The sequence below is a fragment of the Lampetra fluviatilis genome, chromosome 5 (assembly GCF_964198595.1).
Source record: "Lampetra fluviatilis chromosome 5, kcLamFluv1.1, whole genome shotgun sequence".
Lineage (NCBI taxonomy): Eukaryota > Metazoa > Chordata > Hyperoartia > Petromyzontiformes > Petromyzontidae > Lampetra > Lampetra fluviatilis.
The window spans coordinates 22778602-22803958 of record NC_136279.1 but is presented as its reverse complement, the minus strand read 5'-3'; the positions used below and the strand labels follow the sequence as shown (position 1 = coordinate 22803958).

Genomic DNA, 25357 nt, shown 5'->3' with positions numbered 1-25357 from the left:
ATTTATGGGAAATGCAGGAATGTGATTAGTACTACATATGCATGTGCATTATGCAGGATTAACAGCATCAAAGGGAGCTGCAGTTGCTGCTGCTGCAGTTGCTGCTGCTGCAGTTGCTGCTGCTGCAGTTGCTGCTGCTGCAGTTGCTGCTGCTGCAGTTTCTGCTGCTGCTGCAGTTTTTGCTGCTGCTGCAGTTTCTGCTGCTGCTGCAGTTGCTGCTGTTGCTGCTGCTGCTGCAGTTGCTGCCTTATCCATTTTAATATAACACTATGTATTATTCTACCCACCCTAATGTGTATCACACTGCTATATATTTACTATACAATTACGACACCATACATTACTCTGCACACTGCACCATGCCAGTGTGGTTCCAGACATACAGTACCCTGGCGTCTACAAACTAAGTTGCCTCTGTGGTAGCAGTTACATTGGAGAAACCAAACGACATGTCTCGGACCGCATCCGTGAACATAAAGCAGACCTGAAACACGGTAGGACAAACACCTCAGCCGTGGCAGATCACTGTTACAATTCAGTGGGCTCACATGACATTGACTTCTCCAAGACAGAGGTTCTCTGCAAGCCATCTGGCTATCATGAGAGATTCGTTCATGAGGCGATCCACATACACAAACACAGAGACAATTTCAACCGAGAAGATGGATTCTGGCTTAGCAATCATTGGAAGGACGTAATAAACCATTTCGGATCTTAACTGATTGTGTTCACGTTTACGGTGATTTTCAGACCGCGTTCCACTCACTGGCATGGTGCAGTGTGCAGAGTAATGTATGGTGTCGTAATTGTATAGTAAATATATAGCAGTGTGATACAGATTAGGGTGGGTAGAATAATACATAGTGTTATATTAAAATGGATAAGGCAGCAACTGCAGGAGCAGCAGCAACTGCAGCAACTGCAGCAGCAACAGAAACTGCAGCAGCAGCAGAAACTGCAGCAGCAGCAGAAACTGCAGCAGCAGCAGCAACTGCAGCAACTGCAGCAGCAGCAACTGCAGCAGCAGCAACTGCAGCTCCCTTTGATGCTGTTAATCCTGCATAATGCACATGCATATGTAGTACTAATCACATTCCTGCATATCCCATAAATATGCTAAATTCCTCTTGATATGCAAATTCCTTTGTCAAGGCGCCCAGCTTATATATATGCTCCAAGCTTGTGTGCTGTTTCATTCAGACTCTGTCGCCTCGACGGACCTGGTTTTCACCTGAGGACGGCTGCTTGCGTTGTGGCCGAAACGTCGTGAGAATAATTTTATTATGTTTTATTTTTAATATTTTATTACTTCCCTTCTACGTGACTTTACCGAAAGAACCAAGAAGGCGCTATATACTATTAATGTAGGAACTCTATAGCAGTAACTGCACGCATTGGGGTGGGGGGGGGTACCTACGTGACTTTACCGAAAGAACCAAAGAGTAGGGGTACATGACATTTTGAAGAATTAACGTCAGCGTTTTGTGTGAAAATGTCCCCGTCACCCCGACCGACTTGGGAAAAGCCGTCCCCCCCAGTGAACGCGTGTGACTTGGTACAGTCGATCCCAGCCATTTAATAAATAAATCAAGGAAAACTGCATTAAATCGCTAATTTAAGTCATTTAAAGTTGACGGATGTGAAAAAGGAATAGCTCTTAACCACGGCGTGGTACCTGGCTATTTTTTTTTTACGTAAACCCCACCGTTGGAGAGCCAAGCGCGCGACCACACACAAACCCTGCCACAAACTCACACACTATTTTTTACTTTTATATATATACTGTAGATAGAATAGATTCAACCAGGATAATTAAATAAACCCATTTAGACGCGTGAAACATTGTCCCTTTTTGCAGGGGCCATCTTGCCCGAGTATTTATCACAGCAGAGCCGTCAGCAAAATACAATTCACGGTGAGGGGGAAAGTTACTTTGGGCTCGCGCAAGAAACCACAACGTAGTGATCAATGATCTCCAAGTGTTCCTAGACCATGGAAACACAGCTCTAAAAAGAATGTATGCTAGGATCCATCTTGGATAGTGAGATTTTAAATTAAATGGTATCAACGCAGTAATCAGGATTATAAACATCACATTTCAAAAAGGAAAATCCAAGTACGGCTCAAAGTATAAAAGGAACATAAAGAAAATGTACATCGGAGCTGAGTGCCCCGATGGTAAAACCCTAACTCAGTTACAGCTAACCCAGGGCAACCTCTAGGACTTGGAGAAATCACCTACGTTTACCATGGGCAAGGGACTTGTCATAAGTAGCAAAACTAATCTATGGGACGGCTGGCATGGGGCATCCGAGGCACTAACAACACCATGTAGGAGGTAGGCCAAGCCGGGTTGGAAACCCCCAATTCCCAGTTTCACGCCACTCTCCTAGAACTCAGGTGCAGTCACAGGAGCAGAGACAGTGTGGCTGGATGCAGCAGCAGCAGCAAAATGTTGCATAAATGACAATTGGATAAGCGGACTGTGACAGCAGAGATGAGGTCATAGTCGTAAAACTCGGGTCATAAGATGAACATGGTGACAACCAAGTCGCAGTTCACTAGACTTTATCGTATTGATTTGAAGCTTTCGTGACTGCAGGAATCCATACTCTTTGGTTTTGCTGCTGCTGGGGCAGACTATTTTAAAACAGTCTGCCTCAGCAGCAGACCATGCTTTCCCACCTGATGATGGACGCTTGTGTTGCGCCCGAAACGTCGTGATTTATTCTATTTTATACCTACGTGACTTTATCGAAAAAACCAAAGAGTATACTTTATCGTATGTTCGAAACAAAATTGAAGAGGTTCCATTGATTGCAGGATTCGACCTCGAGGTCAAAGCATTGTTGACGAGGCTACGGATTGAAGGCAGCGTCGACTAAGTTACAGGGTTGCAGAATATGTTCATACACCAATGAACATTTCCTCGGTTATATCCAAGCACTGACAAAGTAGCACTGTCCAGGTGAAGGCCAGGTATCGCCACACTGTCACGCCCACTGGTAACCTCAGGGACCACTGGACATTGACAAATGGCACGCTGCAGGCAACTGTAATTATTTACAGACTAAGACGAGGTGGTGTTCGGCAGGGGTCTCCAGGCATCGCCAGACAATGACGAGGTGAAGTCCTCCAAGCATCCCCAAGTTTCTCACGGCTAACTGACGAGGTGGCACCAGACATCCTTGACGAGGTAGCATCCGGTGCTCAGCGAAGGCTGCGCCTGAGGTGTTTAAACGGGGCGGCACACGGAACGCATATCCAAGGTAGATATTGGTCGCGACCTTCCAGGCAATTCCAGGAAAGCGTAAGGCTGACCGCGAGTCACAGAGCAGTGCCGCCACGCTTGAGCCATTGGCTCGAGTGCGGGGGCACTGCTGGGAGCAACGGCGCTCCCCAGTCTTGTTCACGATGCCTGCCTCACCAACTCACGAGATGGTGACATCTCCTCAAGATGGATGCCGTCCTGTGGCCTCTTCTGGAAGAATCACCCACTTCCGGAAGATTTCAATCCTCGTTTAATTTGATCGAAGATGCCACCGTCTACTGGAAGATGTCATTTGAAAAGGGCTTCTGAGGTGTGTTTATGTTGACCTGCTCTGGTGCCCTCTAGCTTAACCTCCACGAGGGGCTTCTGATTTGTGGGAAGGGACAGATAGGGTACTACACGAACGATCATTCGGAGCGCCAAAGTGGGATGTGACTTTTTCAACGTTTAACGAGTGCCGATGCAATGTCGCAGTGAATGTGGCTGACAATTTTGGCTTGAGTGTCAAGGCATAGTGTGTCTCACGGTTAGCATTGAAAAAATAACAATTACAGTAAAATATAGCTTTTGGTATAAACTAGAGACTTCATAAATCAGTTTTTTTTGCAGGATTTGGTTACATCTTGTGGCTTTGCAAAATAAAATCTGTAAATAAGACAAAACTCAGTATGGCTATCCCTATGGCATCTGAGCTAAAGATCTGTAGATTTTATCTCAATAGAAAATGAATAATAAAGAATGTAAAGCCCTCTGTCAATCCTCGACTGGATGATAAACTGTTTGACCATACATCACTGCGGTGGTCCATGTGTAGTGGTGATACGCGCTGGGGTAGCGATCAGGTGCCAGCGCGTTGTGATTGGATGTGTGGGTGGTGACGCGCGCTGACGGTGAGGGATCAGGGGTCAGCGCGGGATCGTGGGTTGTGTGGCGTTGATTGGCTGGGTGCCGGTGACGTGCTGGTGTGGGAGTGATCGAGTGGCAGCACGGCGTGATTGGTGGGTGAGTGGAAACACGCGTTGGGGAAAAAGGATCGTACAGATAACGCGTTGTGATTGGTTCACTAACAAGCGATGCTCGCATCGAGGTCCGCATCCGCTCCGTCTCCCGGGAGGAACGACTATATAAGGGGAAGGGGATGCGCACAGGCGCACGGGGAGTGTGTAACCAGCGAAGACTGAAGACGGGAAGAAGAGCCAGGGCCCTGCGGTACCTAGTCCCGCTGTCCTGCGAGGACCGGGACTCTGTGTAACCCAGAGGCGGGGGTAGTGTGAGCATGCAGTGTCAGCATGCCGAGTGTGTAGCCGGGGCCTAGAGTCTACACGAGACGAGTGATATGGGTGTAGCCAGAGGCGTAGAGTCTACCCGAGACGAGTGATGTGTGTGTAGCCAGAGGCATAGAGTCTACACGAGAAGAGTCTACACGAGACGAGTGATGTGTGTGTAGCCAGAGGCATAGGGTCTACACGAGAAGAGTCTACACGAGACGAGTGATGTGTGTGTAGCCAGAGGCATAGGGTCTACACGAGGCGAGTCTACACGAGACGAGTGAGGCGTGTGTAGCTAGAGGCTTGGAGTCTACACGAGTTCGGTACGGTGTGTTATAAGAAGAGAAGAGGTTACGAGTTGTACCGGTGTCTGGTGACCGTACGCGGAAGAATAGAGACTACACGTTGTATCGAGATAAGTGAAGATTTAATAAAAGAAGTGTGTTACCCGTCAAGGAGTTTCCTGCCGTCATTTCCAATACTTCACATGTGGTGTTCGCCATGGCTGGGAATTGAATTCGGATCACTGGGCTCACAGTGAAATGCGCAAACCACTTTGCCACTGCTCCCAATAAAAAATGAAATCACTAAACTACACTCAGACAAACCCTAACACAACCAACAACAACAACACAATGGCAGCTGGCTTTGTGAGTGTCGTCCATACTTGCCATGACCAAGCGAATGCAAAAAATTGCGATATCAACTTTGAGAAAAGCTTTCCAATTTCATACTACTTTTACGACCCATGTGTGTAGCAGCTGCTTCACAGCACCATTCCGTACTGTATCGCCGTGCTGTGAATTGAGGTTTTTCCGGAGGGCGCTAATTATAGACCCTGTAAATGGACCCGTACCTCTCACTCTCTTCCACTTAGCTGGCTCCGCGTTGGGAACGTTAGTGAGATCATCCCACTGGTTCACTTCAGGTGCCCTGCCATCAAAATAAACAATTATATAATTGCAGCTACGATTGTCCGGAATTACCGTAGCTGATCGCCGATAAGGAAGACTTTCATGTCGATCGAGTCCTTATTCAGCATGGGCCCTGTGTCGTCCATGATTCTCTTTAGTCCGTCCTGGAATCACACACGCGCAAAAACACACGTTCCAAGCGATATTAATGCCTATGACATCATGTGTAGGTTTGACCGATGGCTACAGTGTGCCATGTGCACATGCACGTGAATGTCAGTCCCACCGCATTACGTCAATCCACCGTCGGATGAGGGCCTCCCCGTGCCACATGGAGGTTATTTCCATCATACTTCACCACACTGGTCAGTGCAGGTTGGTCAAGGTGGGAAGCCGAGAAGTAATTGATTTTCTCCTGCACTGCCCACTACCTGGTAGCCCCCCCCCGCCACAGCCGATGGCAACACTTTGTGTACGGTGGTTTCTCTTCCAAGCACTTTCCACGTTGAAAAGAGCTTAGCTTCTGAGATCCAATGAAATCGGGCATATTCTGAGCAATGTGGCCATTGGCACTGCATGTATATAACAAAATATACAGTTCGTGTGCACAGCACAGTGCCTTCAACACTCCAGCCAAACTGTTAATAAAAACATGGTTTTTAAATCATTTACAGCCGTTTGTCAATGCAGTGCTCGCTGGAAGCCTCCACACCGTGCTGGTCATGGTGGCTGTTTCGGCGTTATTCTCCACTTTGGGGACTAGGGCCAGTACAGATATCACTCGTTCCTGACACTAGCCATGGCCGGGAATCAAACTTAGAACCATCAGGTTCATAGTGCAGTGCGCTAACTACTGCAGCACTGCTCCATCCTATGAAAACCCAGGAAAGAAATCATATAAATTCTTCCTAAATAGAATTTGCCAGTCCAACCAACGGATTGCAGTCGTTTGTTCTGTGCTTCTCATCTCACAAGAAAAGTCGTTAGCTATGTAATGTTACACTCGTGTATGATGTACAATGCAAAATAAATCCACGGTGACCGACTCTTAATAGCACTGTCCACATTTCATGAGCGCCGATGCAAAGCTACGGACGGATAAGTGAGGATTTACGACAGGTAATTACCAAACAATCTGTGCATGCTGATCTCATCCAGAATAAAAGTGACTTGTTAAAGTATTCTGTAGGGTCCAGCCATCACATTCAATTAATGCCTCGGGACTATGTTATATGGACTAAGCCGCTGTAATTAACGCAGGCACTGTAATGCATTACTGGCAATTACAACTAAGGGTCATAAGGGGAGAACGGGTATAATTTTTTTTTATAAAGAAGGCTTTTCATTATCAACTTACATAATCGTACACACATTGAACATTAATTCCATCGTACACATTCGGGTACACACGACTAGATACCAACATTAACATTCACTGCTCGTGGTCTTGTGTAGGTGGCACTTCATGTATGTAGCATGGAACATGTTCCATAAAACCACTTAATCATTAGTGTTGCTTTATTTGCATGACAACTGTATTTCATCGTCATAGTTTTTAATTTGATGCACACATGAGAGCCGATATATTGTCGTAACCATCAACTGCATTTTCACACATTTTATAAACGTCGCCGTTTATTTTCGCGCAGTTTTTTTTTCTGACACCGGATTGCTGCTCTGGTTCTCATTCACGTCTTTGCCCTGTCCCCACGCGTCTTATGCAAAAGATCTTTGTCTCAGCAGGCTCTCTTAACTTATCTCACCTGCGCCTGTATCAAGACTTACGAGATAAGTGACAGTGCCAAGTTGTTGGCGGAGCGGTGGCACAGCGGTTAGCCACAGCGCGTTACAAACCCACCAATATAACTATTGAACGATTTTTTTTATATTTGACCAGATAAGGCCTACTGAGCTATATATATTTTTTCAGAAGTGACCTGGCCACAATGATAGCTCAACTAAGTAGCTTATCACGTGGAAAATCAGAGCAGCCGAGGTAGTAAAGGATATGCTTCGTATGTGCACATTTTTTAGTTTTTACTCCTTGTGTGTTGTTCTGTTATGTGATACTTTCACAATAATGCCCTTCCTCCTTTAACATAGGAAAGCCTCACAGATTGTCAAGAATCTCTGAAATATTAAACTACTACACGATTTTTTTTATTTTACCGGGAAAAGTTATTTTTTTCATAAGCGACCGGGTATCACAAACGACAGCTCAATGAAGTGGCTTATCACGTGGAAATGTTACGCAGCCTGATACTCTAAGCGCATGTTTCTAAATGGAGGGATAAACTGGAGGACCCAGAAAAAAAATGCACGCGACCACGTGGTCGCAGAGACAAACTCCAAATATTCAACAGGCGTCAGGGAAGTGATCGAACCCACGACCTCCTGTATAGCTAGTAAGGTAGTTAACATCTCGCCACCGCGGTGCCCCCATTCCAAGTTCGATTCCCAGCCACAGCTAACATCAGTGGTATTATCCGAACCAGTTCTGCCCCCTCGCCAACGTCACCAATCCGCTCGCACTGACCAGCGTGGTGAAGTATGGTCAAAGAGCCCCCACGACTCGCATGGCTTTCGGGAGAGACCTTCAATCCATCAATGGATTGGCAAAGGGCTGTGCATTACACGGATTGCAATGTGTTACCGTACTCTGGTTCTGTACTGCATTCAAACGCACACTGTGTCCAGCGTGGTTATGCTGGATGATTGTGAGCCATTTATTAAAGCAATCTGTCAACCCTCGCACACACAGCCTGGAGCAAGATAGGCAGCACATGTGCGCTGGGAATTCAACAATCCGACGTGCTGTGTCCGTCGCTGTAAGTTTTCACACAACTTGAGTCTCCACTGATAGTCTTGCTCTGTCTCTAACACACACACATTGGAGAGGAATTGAGTTTCTCAGCCAGAAAGATTTTCTCTCTCACGTTATCCAGCTTTCTACCTGTGCACACTTTTCCACGTGCGCCGATTAAATCCAGCAACGTGCGAAACAGCCTGCACCAAATGCCAAGAACAACCCCGTGAGCTGCGACTTCAGTCGGCCGTGAAGTTAGTGAAGTCAAAATCATTCTGGTGGAGTAATCGAGGTGCACAAAGACAAAGAACCCCCCCCACGTGTAGCCTTAACAGACTATAGGGGCAAGTGCTGTTAGCGAGCACCTACGAAGGCCGGCACGGCACACGAGGGGGTGGGTGGCAAAGACTGCGCCCGGCCGCCTTTGTCTCCCCAGTGGCGATGTTTACACACCATTGCACCAGGTACTAATTTGAGGCTTAGTCGACCTAGGGGAGTCCCAGGACCGGTTCAGATCATTGTCACTTGGTGTTGGCCGTGAGCAGGAATTGAACCTGGGTGGCCAGGGTCGTAGCGCAGCGTAGCGCTAACCACTGTACCACCGCTCCCTCCACACACACTCACACAGTGCGCTAACCACTACACCACCGCTCCCCACACACACTCACACAGTGCGCTAACCACTACACCACCGCTCCCCCCCCACACACTCACACAGTGCGCTAAACACTACACCACCGCTCCCCACACACACTCACACAGTGCGCTAACCACTACACCACCGCTCCCCACACACACTCACACAGTGCGCTAACCACTACACCACCGCTCCCCACACACACTCACACAGTGCGTTAACCACTACACCACCGCTCCCCACACACACTCACACAGTGTGCTAACCACTACACCACCGCTCCCCACACACACTCACACAGTGCGCTAACCACTACACCACCGCTCCCCACACACACTCACACAGTGCGCTAACCACTACACCACCGCTCCCCACACACACTCACACAGTGTGCTAACCACTACACCACCGCTCCCCACACACACTCACACAGTGCGCTAACCACTACACCACCGCTCCCCACACACACTCACACAGTGCGCTAACCACTACACCACCGCTCCCCACACACACTCACACAGTGCGCTAACCACGACACCACCGCTCCCCACACACACACTCACACAGTGCGCTAACCACTACACCACCGCTCCCCCCCCACACACTCACACAGTAGGCTAACCACTACACCACCGCTCCCCCCCACACACTCACACAGTGCGCTAACCACGACACCACCGCTCCCCACACACACACTCACACAGTGCGCTAACCACTACACCACCGCTCCCCCCCCACACACTCACACAGTGCGCTAACCACTACACCACCGCTCCCCACACACACTCACACAGTGCGCTAACCACTACACCACCGCTCCCCCCCACACACTCACACAGTGCGCTAACCACTACACCACCGCTCCCCACACACACTCACACAGTGCGCTAACCACTACACCACCGCTCCCCACAAACACTCACACAGTGCGCTAACCACTACACCACCGCTCCCCCCCCACACACTCACACAGTAGGCTAACCACTACACCACCGCTCCCCCCCACACACTCACACAGTGCGCTAACCACGACACCACCGCTCCCCACACACACACTCACACAGTGCGCTAACCACTACACCACCGCTCCCCCCCCACACACTCACACAGTGCGCTAACCACTACACCACCGCTCCCCACACACACTCACACAGTGCGCTAACCACTACACCACCGCTCCCCCCCACACACTCACACAGTGCGCTAACCACTACACCACCGCTCCCCACACACACTCACACAGTGCGCTAACCACTACACCACCGCTCCCCACAAACACTCACACAGTGCGCTAACCACTACACCACCGCTCCCCCCCCCACACACTCACACAGTACATTAACCACTACACCACCGCTCCCCACACACACACACAGTGCGCTAACCACTACACCACCGCTCCCCCCCCACACACTCACACAGTACATTAACCACTACACCACTGCTCCCACACACACACACACAGTGCGCTAACCACTACACCACCGCTCCCCCCCCCACACACTCACACAGTACATTAACCACTACACCACTGCTCCCCACACACACACACAGTGCGCTAACCACTACACCACCGCTCCCCACACACACAAATGCTGAGAACAGTTCGCACTTACATGCACACACAAAGATAGCACTTGCGTACACAAATACACTGCACAAACACACAAAATGTATCCTTGTAACACAAGAGTGTACACAGTCAAAAATAATGTTTAAAAAGCGCACAAATTAAGTGTGCAAATTGGCACAACACACATTCACTATACACAGACAACATATAAACTCTTACACAGAACCATAACACTGAAAAACACACACACTGCAAACTGCAGACACAGCAAAATGTAAATGCATGCAAACTTGTGCAGAGCACACGCTCGGAAACACGTGCAGGACCTGCATAAAAACACGATAATATATTTTTGCACACAGCGGAGCACACAGAACGCAAAGAGCAAAAAAACACTACAAACATGCAGAGTACAGACACACAACATAGTACACATTGTACACACATACAGCCATTCACACGTTGATGCATAAACATAGGACAGTTCGCAAAACCACACACAGCACACACTAAAACCACACACGGCACACACTAAAACCACACACAGCACACACTAAAACCACACACAGCACACACTAAAACCACACACAGCACACACTAAAACCACACACAGCACACACTAAAACCACACACAGCACACACTAAAACCACACACAGCGCACACTAAAACCACACACAGCACACACTAAAACCACACACAGCGCACACTAAAACCACACACGGCACACACTAAAACCACACACAGCACACAATAAAACCACACACAGCACACACTAAAACCACACACAGCACACACTAAAACCACACACAGCGCACACTAAAACCACACAGCGCACACTAAAACCACACACAGCACACAATAAAACCACACACAGCGCACACTAAAACCACACACAGCACACAATAAAACCACACACAGCACACACTAAAACCACACACAGCACACAATAAAACCACACACAGCGCACACTAAAACCACACACAGCACACACTAAAACCACACACAGCGCACACTAAAACCACACACAGCACACAATAAAACCACACACAGCGCACACTAAAACCACACACAGCGCACACTAAAACCACACACAGCACACACTAAAACCACACACAGCACACACTAAAACCACACACAGCGCACACTAAAACCACACACAGCACACACTAAAACCACACACAGCACACAATAAAACCACACACAGCGCACACTAAAACCACACACAGCACACACTAAAACCACACACAGCACACACTAAAACCACACACAGCGCACACTAAAACCACACACAGCACACAATAAAACCACACACAGCGCACACTAAAACCACACACAGCACACACTAAAACCACACACAGCACACACTAAAACCACACACAGCGCACACTAAAACCACACACAGCGCACACTAAAACCACACACAGCACACAATAAAACCACACACAGCACACAATAAAACCACACACAGCACACAATAAAACCACACACAGCGCACACTAAAACCACACACAGCACACACTAAAACCACACACAGCACACACTAAAACCACACACAGCACACACTAAAACCACACACAGCACACACTAAAACCACACACAGCACACACTAAAACCACACACAGCACACACTAAAACCACACACAGCACACACTAAAACCACACACAGCACACACTAAAACCACACACAGCACACATTAAAACCACACACAGCGCACACTAAAACCACACACAGTACACACTAAAACCACACACAGCGCACACTAAAACCACACACAGCACACATTAAAACCACACACAGCACACACTAAAACCACACACAGCACACACTAAAACCACACACAGCACACACTAAAACCACACACAGCACACACTAAAACCACACACAGCGCACACTAAAACCACACACAGTACACACTAAAACCACACACAGCACACATTAAAACCACACACAGCGCACACTAAAACCACACACAGCACACACTAAAACCACACACAGCACACATTAAAACCACACACAGCGCACACTAAAACCACACACAGCACACACTAAAACCACACACAGTACACACTAAAACCACACACAGCACACACTAAAACCACACACAGCACACATTAAAACCACACACAGCACACATTAAAACCACACACAGCACACACTAAAACCACACACAGCACACACTAAAACCACACACAGCACACATTAAAACCACACACAGCACACAATAAAACCACACACAGCACACACTAAAACCACACACAGCACACACTAAAACCACACACAGCACACACTAAAACCACACACAGCACACACTAAAACCACACACAGCACACACTAAAACCACACACAGCACACACTAAAACCACACACAGCACACACTAAAACCACACACAGCACACACTAAAACCACACACAGCACACACTAAAACCACACACAGCGCACACTAAAACCACACACAACACACAGTCAACAACACACACACAACACACAGTCAACAACACACAGACAACACACAGACACCAACACACAGATAACAACACACAGTCAACAACACACAGTCAACAACACCAACAGACACAACACACAGACACAACACACAGACAAAAACACACAGACAACAACAACACACAGACAACAACAACACACAGACACAACACACAGACAACAACACCAACACAGACACAACACACAGACAACAACAACACACAGACACAACACACATACAACAACACCAACACAGACACAACACACAGACAACAACACACAGACAACAACACACAGTCAACAACAACACACAGTCAACAACACCAACACACAGTCAACAACACCAACACACAGACACAGCACAACAACACACAGACAACAACACAGACAACACACAAACACAACACCAACACAGACACAACACAACAACACACAGACAACAACAACAACAACACCAACACGGGAGGGAGGGGGGGACAGTCCAGGCGCCAGTGAACCGCGTGTGGCTCTCGAGGAAGGCGGCCACCACCACCACCACCGCCACCACCCCGTGCCAGGAACTCGGCTGGAGCGTGGCGGCATTGAGCAATTGCGGCTACAGCTACAAGCAGCAGGCGGTAAACACAACAACAACCACCACAACAACAACAACAGCAGCAGCACAATCATAGAGAGCATAGGCAGCTGGCGGTGTTGGTCCGTGCGCTTTACACACCAGGAGGAGGAGAGGGATCCGCTGGCCCGGCTCGGGGTGGTGGTGATGGTGGTGGTGGAGGGGTTCGCTGTTGTTGAGGGTCGCTGGTGGCGGGGGATGGGGGCCAGAGAGAGAGAGTGGGAGGGCGAGTTTGGTGGGTGTCGTGGATGTGTGTGTGGTGGTGGGTGTCGGTTGTGTGTGTGTGGTGGTGGGTGTCGGTTGTGTGTGTGTGTGGTGATGGGTGTCGGTTGTGTGTGTGGTGGGTGGATGGTGGGTGTCGTGTGTGTGGTGTGTGTTGTGGTGTGTGTGTGTGGTGGTGGGTGTCGGTTGTGTGTGTGTGGTGGGTGGGTGGTGGGTGTCGTGTGTGTGTGGTGTGTGTTGTGGTGTGTGTGTGTGGTGGTGGGTGTCGGTTGTGTGTGTGTGGTGGGTGGGTGGTGGGTGTCGTGTGTGGGAGTGTGTGTGTGGTGGGTGTTGTGGTGTGTGTATGTGGTGGTGGGTGTCGGTTGTGTGTGTGTGGTGGGTGTTGTGGTGGGTGTCGTGTGTGTGTGTGGTGGGTGTTGTGGTGGGTGTGTGGTGGATGTTGTTGTGTGTATGGGTGGTGGGTGTTGTGTGTGTGTGGTGGGTGTGTGGGTGGTGGTGGTGGGTGTTGTGTGTATGTGGTGGGTGTGTGTGTGGTGGTGGGTGGTGGGTGTTGTTGTTGTGGGTGTGGGTGGGTGTGTGTGTGGTGGTGGTGGGTGTTGTGTGTGTGTGGTGGGTGGTGTGTGTTTTGGGTTGGTGTGGGTGTGTGTGTGGTGGTGGGTGTGTGGTGGGTGTTGTGTGGTGAGTGGTTGTGTGTGTGTTGTGGTGTGTGTGGTGGTGGGTGTGTGTGGTGGGTGTTTTTTGTGGTGGTGAGTGGTGGTGGGTGTGGGTTGTGTGTGTGTGGTGGTGGGTGGTGGTGGGGTGTGTGTGTGGTGGGTGGTTGTGTGTGTGTGGAGTGTGTAGTGGTTGGTTGTGTGTGTGTTGTGGTGTGTGTGGTGTTGGGTGGTGGGTGTATGTGTGTTGTGTGTGTGTGGTGGTGGTGGGTGTTGTGGTGGGTGGTGGGTGTTGTGGTGGTGGGTGTTGTGGTGGGTGTGTGGTGGTGGGAGTCGGTTGTGTGTGTGTGATGGTGTGTGTGGTTGTGAGTGTTGTGGTGTGTGTGTGTGGTGTGTGTTGTGTGTGTGTGTGATGTTGGGTGGTGGTGGGTGTCGGTTGTGTGTGTGTGGTGGTGTGTGGTGGGGGTGGGTGTTGTGGTGTGTGTGGTGGTGTGTGGTGTGTGTGGTGGTGGGTGTCGGTTGTGTGTGTGGTGGGTTGTGTGTGGTGTTGTTTGGTGGTGGGTGGTGGTGGGTGGTGTGTGGTTGCGTGTGTGTGGTGGGTGTTGTGTGTGTATGGTGGTGTGTGGTGGTGGTGTGTGTGTGTGTGGTGGTGGGTGTGTGGTGGTGGGTGTTGTTGTGGTGTGTGTGTGTGGTGGGTGTGTGTTGATGGAGTTGTATGTGTGGGTGCATGAGGGTGGTCAGGGGCTGGGTGTGTGGGTGTTGGTAGGTAGGTATGTGGGTGTGTGTCTGCGTGTGTGTGTGTGTCTGTGTGTCTGTGTGCGTGTGTGTGTGTAGGGTGTCTGTGTCTCTGTGTGCGTGTGTGTGGGGAAGCGGTAGTGTAGAGGTTCGCGCACTGCGCTACGAACCCGGCGACCCGGGTTCGATTCCCGCTCACGGCCAACACCAGTGACGATTATCTGAACCGGTCCTGGGCCTCCCCTAGGTCGACTCAGCCTAAAATGAGTACCTGGTGTGGTGTGTAGTAAACATCGCCACTAGGGAGACAAAGGCTGTCGGGTGTGGTGCTGGCCACCCACCCCCTCGTGTGCCGTGCCGGCCCTAATAGGTGCTCGCTAACAGCACTTGCCCCTACAGTCTTTTAAGGCTAAATGGGGGGTCTTTGTGTGTGTGTGTAGGGGTGAGTAGCTGAGTATGAGTCTGTGTGCATTAGCTGGTAGGGTGTTGTGTGTGTGTATGTGCTAGCTAACCCCACTTGCCCCAAACAATCTTTAACGAGGCTATATGGAGGGACTTTGCGTCTTATTTTAGGCATTGTGTGTGTACAGCTGAGTCGGGGGCGTGGGTCTAAGCACGTGGGAAGCTGTGGGGGATGGTTCGAGTTCGTGTGTGAAGGGGGGGTGGGTGTGAGTGGCCGTCCTCTACTTACGATGGAGATGCGTTCCGACGACCCCATCGTAAGTAAAAAATGTCGTAAGTCGAAGATGGCCTACCTAGGAGTCTTAAAAAATTGTGATAATTTAGCAAAAACAGAGCAATTTACAATACCGTACTGTATAAACTATATACTGTGTGTAATATTAATTATAATACTGTATTGCACAGTAAAATGTAAAGTAAAAAAAACCAAGGTAAATTCTTAGCATACCTATATGAACTGCAATTTAATAGAACGTTTTTTCAGGAAACAATCCTATCTGCTATACACACTTTAACATTAATTTTGTCGATATCGCCATCGTAAGATCGAATAAATCGTAAGACGAACTGTCGTAACTCGGGGACTGTTTTCCTACGCACATTCAACTCGGCCAACAGCAGTGACGGTTATCTGAGCCGGTCGTGGGCCTGCCCTAGATCGACTCGGCCTCAAATGAGTATCTGGACCAGTGTGCATTAAATCGCCACGAGGGATACAAAGGCGGCCGGGCGAGGTACTGGCACACGCTCAGACGGGGGGGGGGGTGATCTTTGTCTCTGTAAGAGTGGGTGGATGGTGATGGGACGCTGGCTGTCTTAGTGTTTGATGGCTTTAGGGGCCGTCCATAAATGACGTCACGCACCTAGGGGGGGGGGGTCAGACATTTGTGACGATGTGTGACGAGGGGGGGGGTGAGAAATGTGACGTCACATCAAAATGCGCAACTTTAAATAAATATAGACAACACGTTCTACTTAATTAAATATACTTTTTACTAAATGTTTTCTCTTACAACATTAGAGTGCAGCGGCACATTAAATACGCACTACAATGACAATAGTTTAAAGCGATTTGAAGCATGTTTAATTTGGGGGGGGGGCAGAGTTTTGTGACGTAATATTAGACTTTTTGTGACGTCGTGTGACGAAGGGGAGGGGGGGGTCAAAAATCCTCCAAAATCGCGTGACGTCATTTATGGACGGCCCCTTAGGACAGGACTCGGCAGTCATTTGTTTTTGTCTTTGGTCAAAACAGTTTGAGAGCCGCATCGCACGTGTTGTACACAAACACAATACAGTTGGACTGCTGTACATGTTGTCACCAAGACATTCCATATTGACCATTAATGCCTGTCATATTTTATACATTGCTTATCCTTTGCATTAAATTGTGTTTAAAGATTTAAAGTTTGTTTTTTAAACGACTGCCCGCAAGAGGGCACCCAAAGAGCCGCGCTCAGCAGCAGCCCCTGGTTGCAAACCCATGATTTAGGGAGTTTGGGTGACTGGTTGTGTGGACGTGGTGAGTGGAGATATGCCTTGGTGTGTGAGTAAGTGTCTGGGTTAATACATTTGTTTCTGGGTCGGATCAATATGCCATCGTGGCCAAAGCCACTGGTGTCACCTGTAGGTTAGAGGTGGTATTTTGTGGGTCTGGCTGGGTGTAAGTGTAAGGGGCTGGCTGGACGTGGATTCGGCAGGAATGAAGGTGGGGGTGGGTGTGTATATGCCTTGGTGTATAGGTGGTTGGCTGGGTGGGTGGCTAAGTGTTGATATGCTTTGGTGTATGAGTGGGTGGCTGGGTGGGTGGCTGGGTGTGGATATGCCTTTGCCTTGGTCATGCCGTGGTCTTGTGGGGAGCTGTGGCGTTTTGGTTGGCACATGCTACGGACATGGGCACCCTTAGTTTGATCCCACTTGCCACATCAATGGCAAGTGGTATCTGAATTGTTCCACAGCCTCCCCAAGGTTGACTCAGCCTTAAACCAGCACTGGGGAATTTTTTTTTTTAACTCAGGCGTTGGGCTAACCACACCACCTCCAGGTACACTATCCCAGCCTCTCAGTAAGTGTTCATTAACCGCACTTTCCACAATAGTCTATAAGACAAAACAGGAATACCGCATTTGGCTTGATATATGAGTAGGTTGCTGGGATTATATTTGTGAATGGGTGGGTGTGGATGTGGGTATCCATATATGTGTGTGAGTGGTTGTGGGTATGTATATATGAATGAATGGGTGTTGGTGGTATGGGCATATCTGTATGTGTGAATTTATGGATGATTGTGGGTATGTCTTTGTGAATGAATTAATGTGGAGTGGAATGAATGTGAATGTGTCTTTGTGAATGAATGGATATGGTGTGGTGGTTGTGGGTATGTCTTTGCGAATGAATGTGGTGTGGAATGATTGTGACTTTGTGAATGGATGGATGTGGTTGTGGGTACGTCTCGGTGCGTGACTGTGTGGCTCATGGTTGCGTGTGTAAATCTACCTGGGATGTACGCGTGGCTCGGCTGGGCAGAGAGAGAGAGAGGGAGGCAGATGGAGATTGCGGTTCGCGTGGGTAGCGGTGGATTACACTGAACGTGCCGCTGGAATTGTTGGTTGCAGTGTGAGAAAATCGAGTGACCTTTCTGTCTAAAATCGATCACAAATAAGATGCACCCCCGTTCAAGCCGGCCTGGGTAAAGCGGTTGATCCTCCAGCGGAGGAACTGTGGGAACGCACAGTCAGCATGGCTCCTCCGATCCTCCTGTGCACGCTACACACGCAGCATAACTCCACGAGGCGTGTGCATCAACAACATCATACACGAGCCTAGAGCCCGTCCAAGGACGCCTGTATTGCAGTTAATCTGAAACATTCAAGCGAAAATAATGACCGGCTCATGATTATTAATGAGGGGGGTTGGGGGTCCATATGAGTGACGTCATCAGCTCATGATTATTGATTATGGGGGGGAGCTCCATGTGGAGTGACGTCACCCGCTCATGATTATTAATTAGGGGGGTTGGGGGTGGGGTCCACATGAGTTACGTCATCAGCTCATGATTATTGATTAGGGGGGGGAGCTCCATGTGGAGTGACGTCACCCGCTCATGATTATTAATGAGGGGGGTTGGGGGTGGGGTCCATTTGAGTTACGTCATCAGCTCATGATTATGGGGGGAGGAGCCCCATGTGGAGTGACGTCACCCGCTAATGATTATTAATGAGGGGGTGCCTCACGTCATCCGCTCATGATTATTAATGAGGGGGGGGGGTGCTTCATGTGGAGTGTCGTCACCCGCTCATGATTATTAATGAGGGGGGGCTCATGTGGAGTGACGTCACGCGCGGGACACATTCTTGGTTTATTATATTAGTAACTAGTTTTTTTTGGCCGTCCAATGACGGGTGTATATTGCAGTAAATCTGAAATATTAATTAGAAAAATTGTTCAGCTCATGATTATTAATGAGGAGGGGGGGGGGCCCATGTGGAGTGACGTCACCCGCTCATGATTATTAATGAGGGGAGGGGTGCGGCATGTGGAATGCGCGACCTTGTTGTGCGTGAGTGTAAATTTCCACACGGGCATGAATATTAATGAAGGGGGGGGGGCTCTTTTTCAGTGACGTCACGCACGGACGTATCACTGTGCTGCGTAGATTATTTTTTTACCGTCACTTTCTGTAAAGAAACGTCAAATTTGAAGCGACTTTGCCCAATAAATTATTTAATTTTGCTCGACCTTCCTCTGCGTTTGTGTTAAAATCCACCCACTCATGAACATTAATGAGTGGGGTGGGCCTAATGTGGAGTGACGTCACGCGCGGGACGGACAGACATTCTTGGCTCATTATAGTAGTAATCCTCCCCTCTACGCTGCTGCTGCGTCTCCCTCCACCCACCCCCACACGCGTGTGTGTGAGCGCCCCCACGTGTGTATATCAAACGCTGCTTGTACGGTGGTGGCCGGCCTTGAGAGATGTCACACATCGATCTGGCCAGCAACCTCTTTCGCGTGGCAGCGCCTTCATCCAGCGCAGCAGAATTCGTCTGTTTGTCCCGAGTGCTACCGTGCCCCCCCCCCCACCAACAATCCCAAAAATAGCAGCATTGTGCTGAAAAATAGTCTTAAGAATCAATTAGTTTTTTTGTTAAATAAATGAAAGGACGTTGCAATGATGGTAAACCCTTAGTGGCCAATTATTGTTGCCTTGGGCATAGATTACCATAATCAGCAGCAGCCGTTATATATCCGTTGCTGCATGTAGGGCTCCCTAAGCCATCGTCATCTCTCACCACAGTGTTGCCGTGCGACAATCCATCGAGCTCCGATTTCGTTTCTCCATTTTCCTCCGGGGCATGCTTCCTGCTTTGGTTGAGGTTATAACATCGGTGTGAGGTTGGGGGAGTAGTGGAAGTTCAACCGTGGTTTTGCACTGCAAGGATTCATTCTCGCCAAGGAAGTGGTATTTTTTACCATTTGGCGCCAACAGAGATGAACACTGTTGGCTAGCTATTTTTTCTGAGAATGGAATTCCTTTTTTTTTCTTTCAAATCTAAAATATATATTGTTTACCAGATTACCTAACTTATTATACTGGGTTTTTTTTTCAGGGCCAGTGGTCTTAATAAAATTAGCTTAACATGTAAAACATGTATTTTACTCTAAATCTTTCCACATCGAGCGAATTATAATGTAATGTCACCGTATCTCGTTGGATAGCTTAATTTAGATTGGCTTCAGGGCGAACAGCATTCCAAAAGTGTCATACACTGCTCCCAGGAATATTATACCTGAACATATAAAATATCCTCCAGTATGAATAAATATACTGATCCTGATACCTGCCCCCTTTTGCCATTTTGCCTGTTTATATGCCATGCGTGTGCCAGGCTGGTGCATTCAGTTCTTGTCTAGGGGCACTCGATTCAAGCTCCGACTACCCAGTCACTTGGAGGCCCTTCCAGCCAGCCACTCAGTCCAACGGCACACCAGCCCTGCCTGCTGCTATTAAAAAGATACAAAACCTCGACACGCAAACGCCCTTGTGGTCAATGCCAACGGGTTGGGTGTGGGGCCGCGGTCTGGGGGTTCACTGGAAGTTGAAACAAATAAAGCACGAATCATGGCATCGGTGTGGGACGGAGCAGTACAATTTCGTTCACGTATTGCAAATTGTGACATTTGCAAAAAAAACGAACCCGATTACAGATGCGCGTCTGCTCACGAGCTGCGAAACAGCCACGGGGAGCGAGCCTCTCACAGGGTTCCATCTATTTGAGCCCCCATGAGCCCATCTGCTTTTTGTAGAACATCTCCACCTCTGTACGTCTCTCTCAGCAGGCATGGTTTTGCGCACTTGAAGCCAAGTTGGTGATTAACAGCAGGGAGGTTTTTTAACAGTTGTTAAGAGGCACAGCCAAGGTGTCCTTGTTTGGGTCGCAGCACTGCTGAAGTCTGCGTAAATATTACTCCCCATGCTCATTGCGCCTGCTTTGCATTTTAATTGACCTGCCGTGAGTTGCTATGAAGCTGCACCCAGTGTTGATATTTCACATTGACACAGGATCGCACCCTGGGTTTCTTGTAAGAAAAATTGGGAAAATGTCCGCTTAGTTGAATTCTTCCTCCCACAAACCACAAAAGAAGGTGCAGTCGGCGGTGTGGGCAGTAGAGGGCTATCGAACAAAATCCATCGTTCCGCATTCCACCTTGGTCAAAGTATAGTCGAAGAAGCCTCACTTTGCATTGACAAAGGAGCTGTAAATGTGCACGAACAAACGGTATTTACAAATGGCAATATATTCCCACCTTTGCCATTCAAGTATGCATATACAAACTGATAAATCATATCTTGATTTGAAGTTTTCGTGACTGCAGCAATCCATACTCTTTGGTTCTTTCGGTAAAGTCACGTAGGTAAAAAAATAAAATAAAAAAATATGATAAATCAAAGCCAATTGGAAAGAAATCGACTTTTTGTTTTACAATGAAACAAAGCAAATGTATTATTTTAATAATCATTAACATACAGTATGTTAATGAAGCACGTGTATGCGAAATGTGTTCTCTTGTGTTATGTTATTGATTAATGAGATTCGGTGCATTACCGTAATTTAATTGTGCACGTTGCCTCTCTAATTTCGAAACAACCTGCACTTTGCCTTTTCTTTACACAACTGATAATCAAACCTTCCCAAGTCCAGATTAGCATGGTTAACCTTTAACGTAAACGCTCCAAATGACACTGTTGAAGTCAGAGCCAATGATTGCAAGCACTAAATTCAAATTCCCCAGCTCCATGGAATAGAAGGAATAAAGAGGTAATGATTTTTAAAATGCAACTACTGTATTGTATTATAAACTCATCCTGTCTATTCTAATATATAACACCAAATACATGCACTGTAATAGTTTACGTTCTAGTGGAAAGTATAAGTAACAAATTGAACAAACAATGGGACACTTTCACATATCTCCCTCCACAAAAAAAAATATATACTGGATCCTTAACATATATATTTGATACACCTCATCAGTCACACAGCCTTCTGGGAGTGTTTTTTTCAGCAGGTCACCAGCATTGACGAAAGCAAGCCTGACTGCTGATGAGACACTGCATGTTGAAACCGGCTCAGAGTTTGCTTTCGTTAAAGCAATGCTGCTGAAAAAAGACACTCGCAGAAGGACACTCAGTGGCTGATTGGGTGAGTAAAAAAATAACCTTTAACGTTTTAGGGGGAGGGAGAGATATGAGAAGGAGGTTTTTTGTCTGCTTCTTTGTTTCTGTCAATCGAAAGTTTGCAGATGGACAAGCCCACATGCGATTTTCGTGCGAGCACAAAACTGCAAAGAAAACGTATAGAACACTCCAGATCTGTTCTCCAGTTTTTGTTATGATAGACCGTTGGTGTCGTAGTCCCCGTCAGCCCAAGATACAAACAGATTTAACAACACACAAGGATCTACAATGCTCTGAGCTTCATCGAGACTCACCATCTCAAACTAACCAAATGTGTGGCCATTTGATCGTTGAGATCACAATCTCAGAGTTGAGAAATTGTCACCGGCAGCAAGCGGCATTGAAACAGAGACACGACGGTAGCCATGGTTTTCGTCCTCATCGGGACTCATTGGCACAGCACGGTCATCAATGTTTACGGCTGCCACGTGCCTCTGGAAAACTCGTACGAGCAGAGGGGACTTGCAGCTGTACGTTACGATGACCCCGTCAGCGTTTTAGCCTGAAGGCAACAGTGCAGACCTGATGACAAGCAAAGTTAACACAAACATGTGCAATGCGTCGACAAAAACTCACAGCCTAATCCGGACCACATAAGGGGCCGTCCACAAATGACGTCACGAACCTAGGGGGGGGGGGGGTGTCAGACATTTGTTGTGACGATGTGTGACGAGGGGGGGGGAGTTTGAGAAATGTGACGTCACATCAAAATGCGCAATTTTAAATAAATATATAATTGTTATAACAACACTAATTGTTATACCAACACTCCTACAACATCAGAGTGCAGCGCCACATTAAATACGCACTACAATGACAATAGTTTAAAGCGATTTGAAGCATGTTTTATTTTCAAAATGGAAATATGGTTTTGGGGGGGGGGGCATAGCTTTGTGACGTCATATTTGAGGGGGGGGGTCTGACTTTTTGTGACGCCGTGTGACGAGGGGGGGGTCAAAAATCGTCCAAAATCGCGTGACGTCATTTATGGGCGGCCCCTAAGGATCCAGCAGGCTGAGTTTGAACCGGTCCTGCATTTGCCCTTCACCAGCCCACACTGATCAGCAAGGTGAGTGTGGTATTTAAAAAAAAACTTCTGTTACCAAAATGTCGGCTGCAACCTTCATTTAGCAGTTGAATGACAACGGTTTGTATGTTATTATTTGTCACTGCAGTACTGTACTGCATTTGAATGTTTCTATATCCAATACTGAGCACCTGCAATGTTCACGGTGCAGATAATTGCTGAGTAAAGTACCTATGGGACCTTGGCCAGATCACATTGGTTTTAGTGTCCACAGATCTTGTTAATACGTAATTGTGGGGGTTGTTTTCCGGACGGATTATTCGTGCGTAAAATTCCCCGAGATGTAAATTTTACCATAAGTCTCAGGAATGCAGTATTCGAAGACACGGTGGATTACTTTGCAAGTTCCAGTGCTTGTGAAATTCATTATCACACACAGCAGTATCATATTTTGCAATGAAGTGGATAATCTAGGTAAATGTTCATAAATAATTTAATTCTACCCCTTCTGCTGGCAATTAGCCAACCATCCTGTGTTTATAGTAAACATTAACTAAATGGTCTGGCTGATTTAAATGGATGAAACTACACAACGGTGTCTCGTTCGGACTTTCAGGCGATTTGTTTGGATTGTGGCATAGGGTGGCTCCACAGTGTTGTCATTTCTGTCGAGTGAACTGAGTTACGATTGTTGCTGTTACCGCTCCCAATTAATCATTTACATGTACATGTCTTTATTCTGTGTGAGCATGTGCGTGTTCCTCTACCTAAATTTCAGTTCACAAAACCTTTCATCCCTACCATTTATAACAACTAAATTACAGCCTGAACTACATACTCATTACACTGTGTCTTTCCAGAGTGGAATGTTTGCAAGGCGGTGTAACACAATACTTGTTCCTGGGTACTAAGTGTATTTTTTAAATTGCTTATGCCTAAAAAGTGTAGAAAATGGTATTATTCCCCACAAACTTAGCTTTTGTGACCAGGACTTTGTGCGAGCGAAAGACACAAACTTCCCCCCCCCCGTTTTTTCTCATTGAAAATAGGTACATTTCCAAATAGACACGTGATCTGGAGTGTCTACAGAGTAGGCCCCAGGTGGGGAAGCTAGGGGGTGATCATGTGTACAGGGATAGCTCTCGAGGGGGATTGAGAGGGAGCTAGAACACTCGAGAAGGCGGATGGGGCGGGGCGGATGGGGCGGGGCAGAGCCAGCCCCGACCCGGGAGGATATAAGGTGGGTCCCTGAGTGGGTCCGGGGTCGCTTCGTTCAACAAGCTGGAAGCTCCACGTCTACAAGCTGGAAACTCCACGTCTACAAGCTGGAAGCTCTACGTCTACAAGCTGGAAGCTCCCCATCTACAAGCTGGAAGCTGCACGTCTACAAGCTGGAAGCTCCACGTCTACAAGCTGGAAGCTGCACGTCTACAAGCTGGAAGCTCTACGCCTACAAGCTGGAAGCTCCACGTCTACAAGCTGGAAGCTCCCCGTCTACAAGCTGGAAGCTGCACGTCTACAAGCTGGAAGCTCCACGTCTACAAGCTGGAAGCTGCACGTCTACAAGCTGGAAGCTCTACGCCTACAAGCTGGAAGCTCCACGTCTACAAGCTGGAAGCTCCCCGTCTACAAGCTGGAAGCTGCACGTCTACAAGCTGGAAGCTGCACGTCTACAAGCTGGAAGCTCCCCGTCTACAAGCTGGAAGCTCCCCGTCTACAAGCTGGAAGCTGCACGTCTACAAGCTGGAAGCTCCCCGTCTACAAGCTGGAAGCTGCACGTCTACAAGCTGGAAGCTCCCCGTCTACAAGCTGGAAGCTGCACGTCTACAAGCTGGAAGCTCCCCGTCTACAAGCTGGAAGCTCCACGTCTACAAGCTGGAAGCTCTACGTCTACAAGCTGGAAGCTCCACGTCTACAAGCTGGAAGCTCAACGTCTACAAGCTGGAAGCTCCCCGT

At 48.1% G+C, this 25357-nt stretch overlaps 1 protein-coding gene across 4 annotated transcripts in view; it reads right to left on the bottom strand.

Annotated features, from left to right (window-relative positions):
• Positions 1 to 18152, bottom strand: part of DEPTOR (DEP domain containing MTOR interacting protein) — a 72500-nt gene extending 54348 nt beyond the window's left edge. For 2 of the 4 annotated variants that reach the window (XM_078857200.1, XM_078857197.1), the window contains exons 1-2: positions 13669 to 13801; positions 5526 to 5617 (exon numbers count right to left, since the gene is read on the bottom strand). In XM_078857200.1, the coding sequence (XP_078713326.1) occupies positions 5526 to 5599 (74 nt within the window). In that variant the 5' untranslated portion in view covers positions 5600 to 5617; positions 13669 to 13801. Of the gene's footprint in view, positions 1 to 5525; positions 5618 to 13668; positions 13802 to 18131 lie in introns of those variants that run through there. The other 2 variants (XM_078857198.1, XM_078857199.1) reach the window with 2 other exon arrangements.
• Positions 18153 to 25357: the final 7205 nt, after the last annotated feature.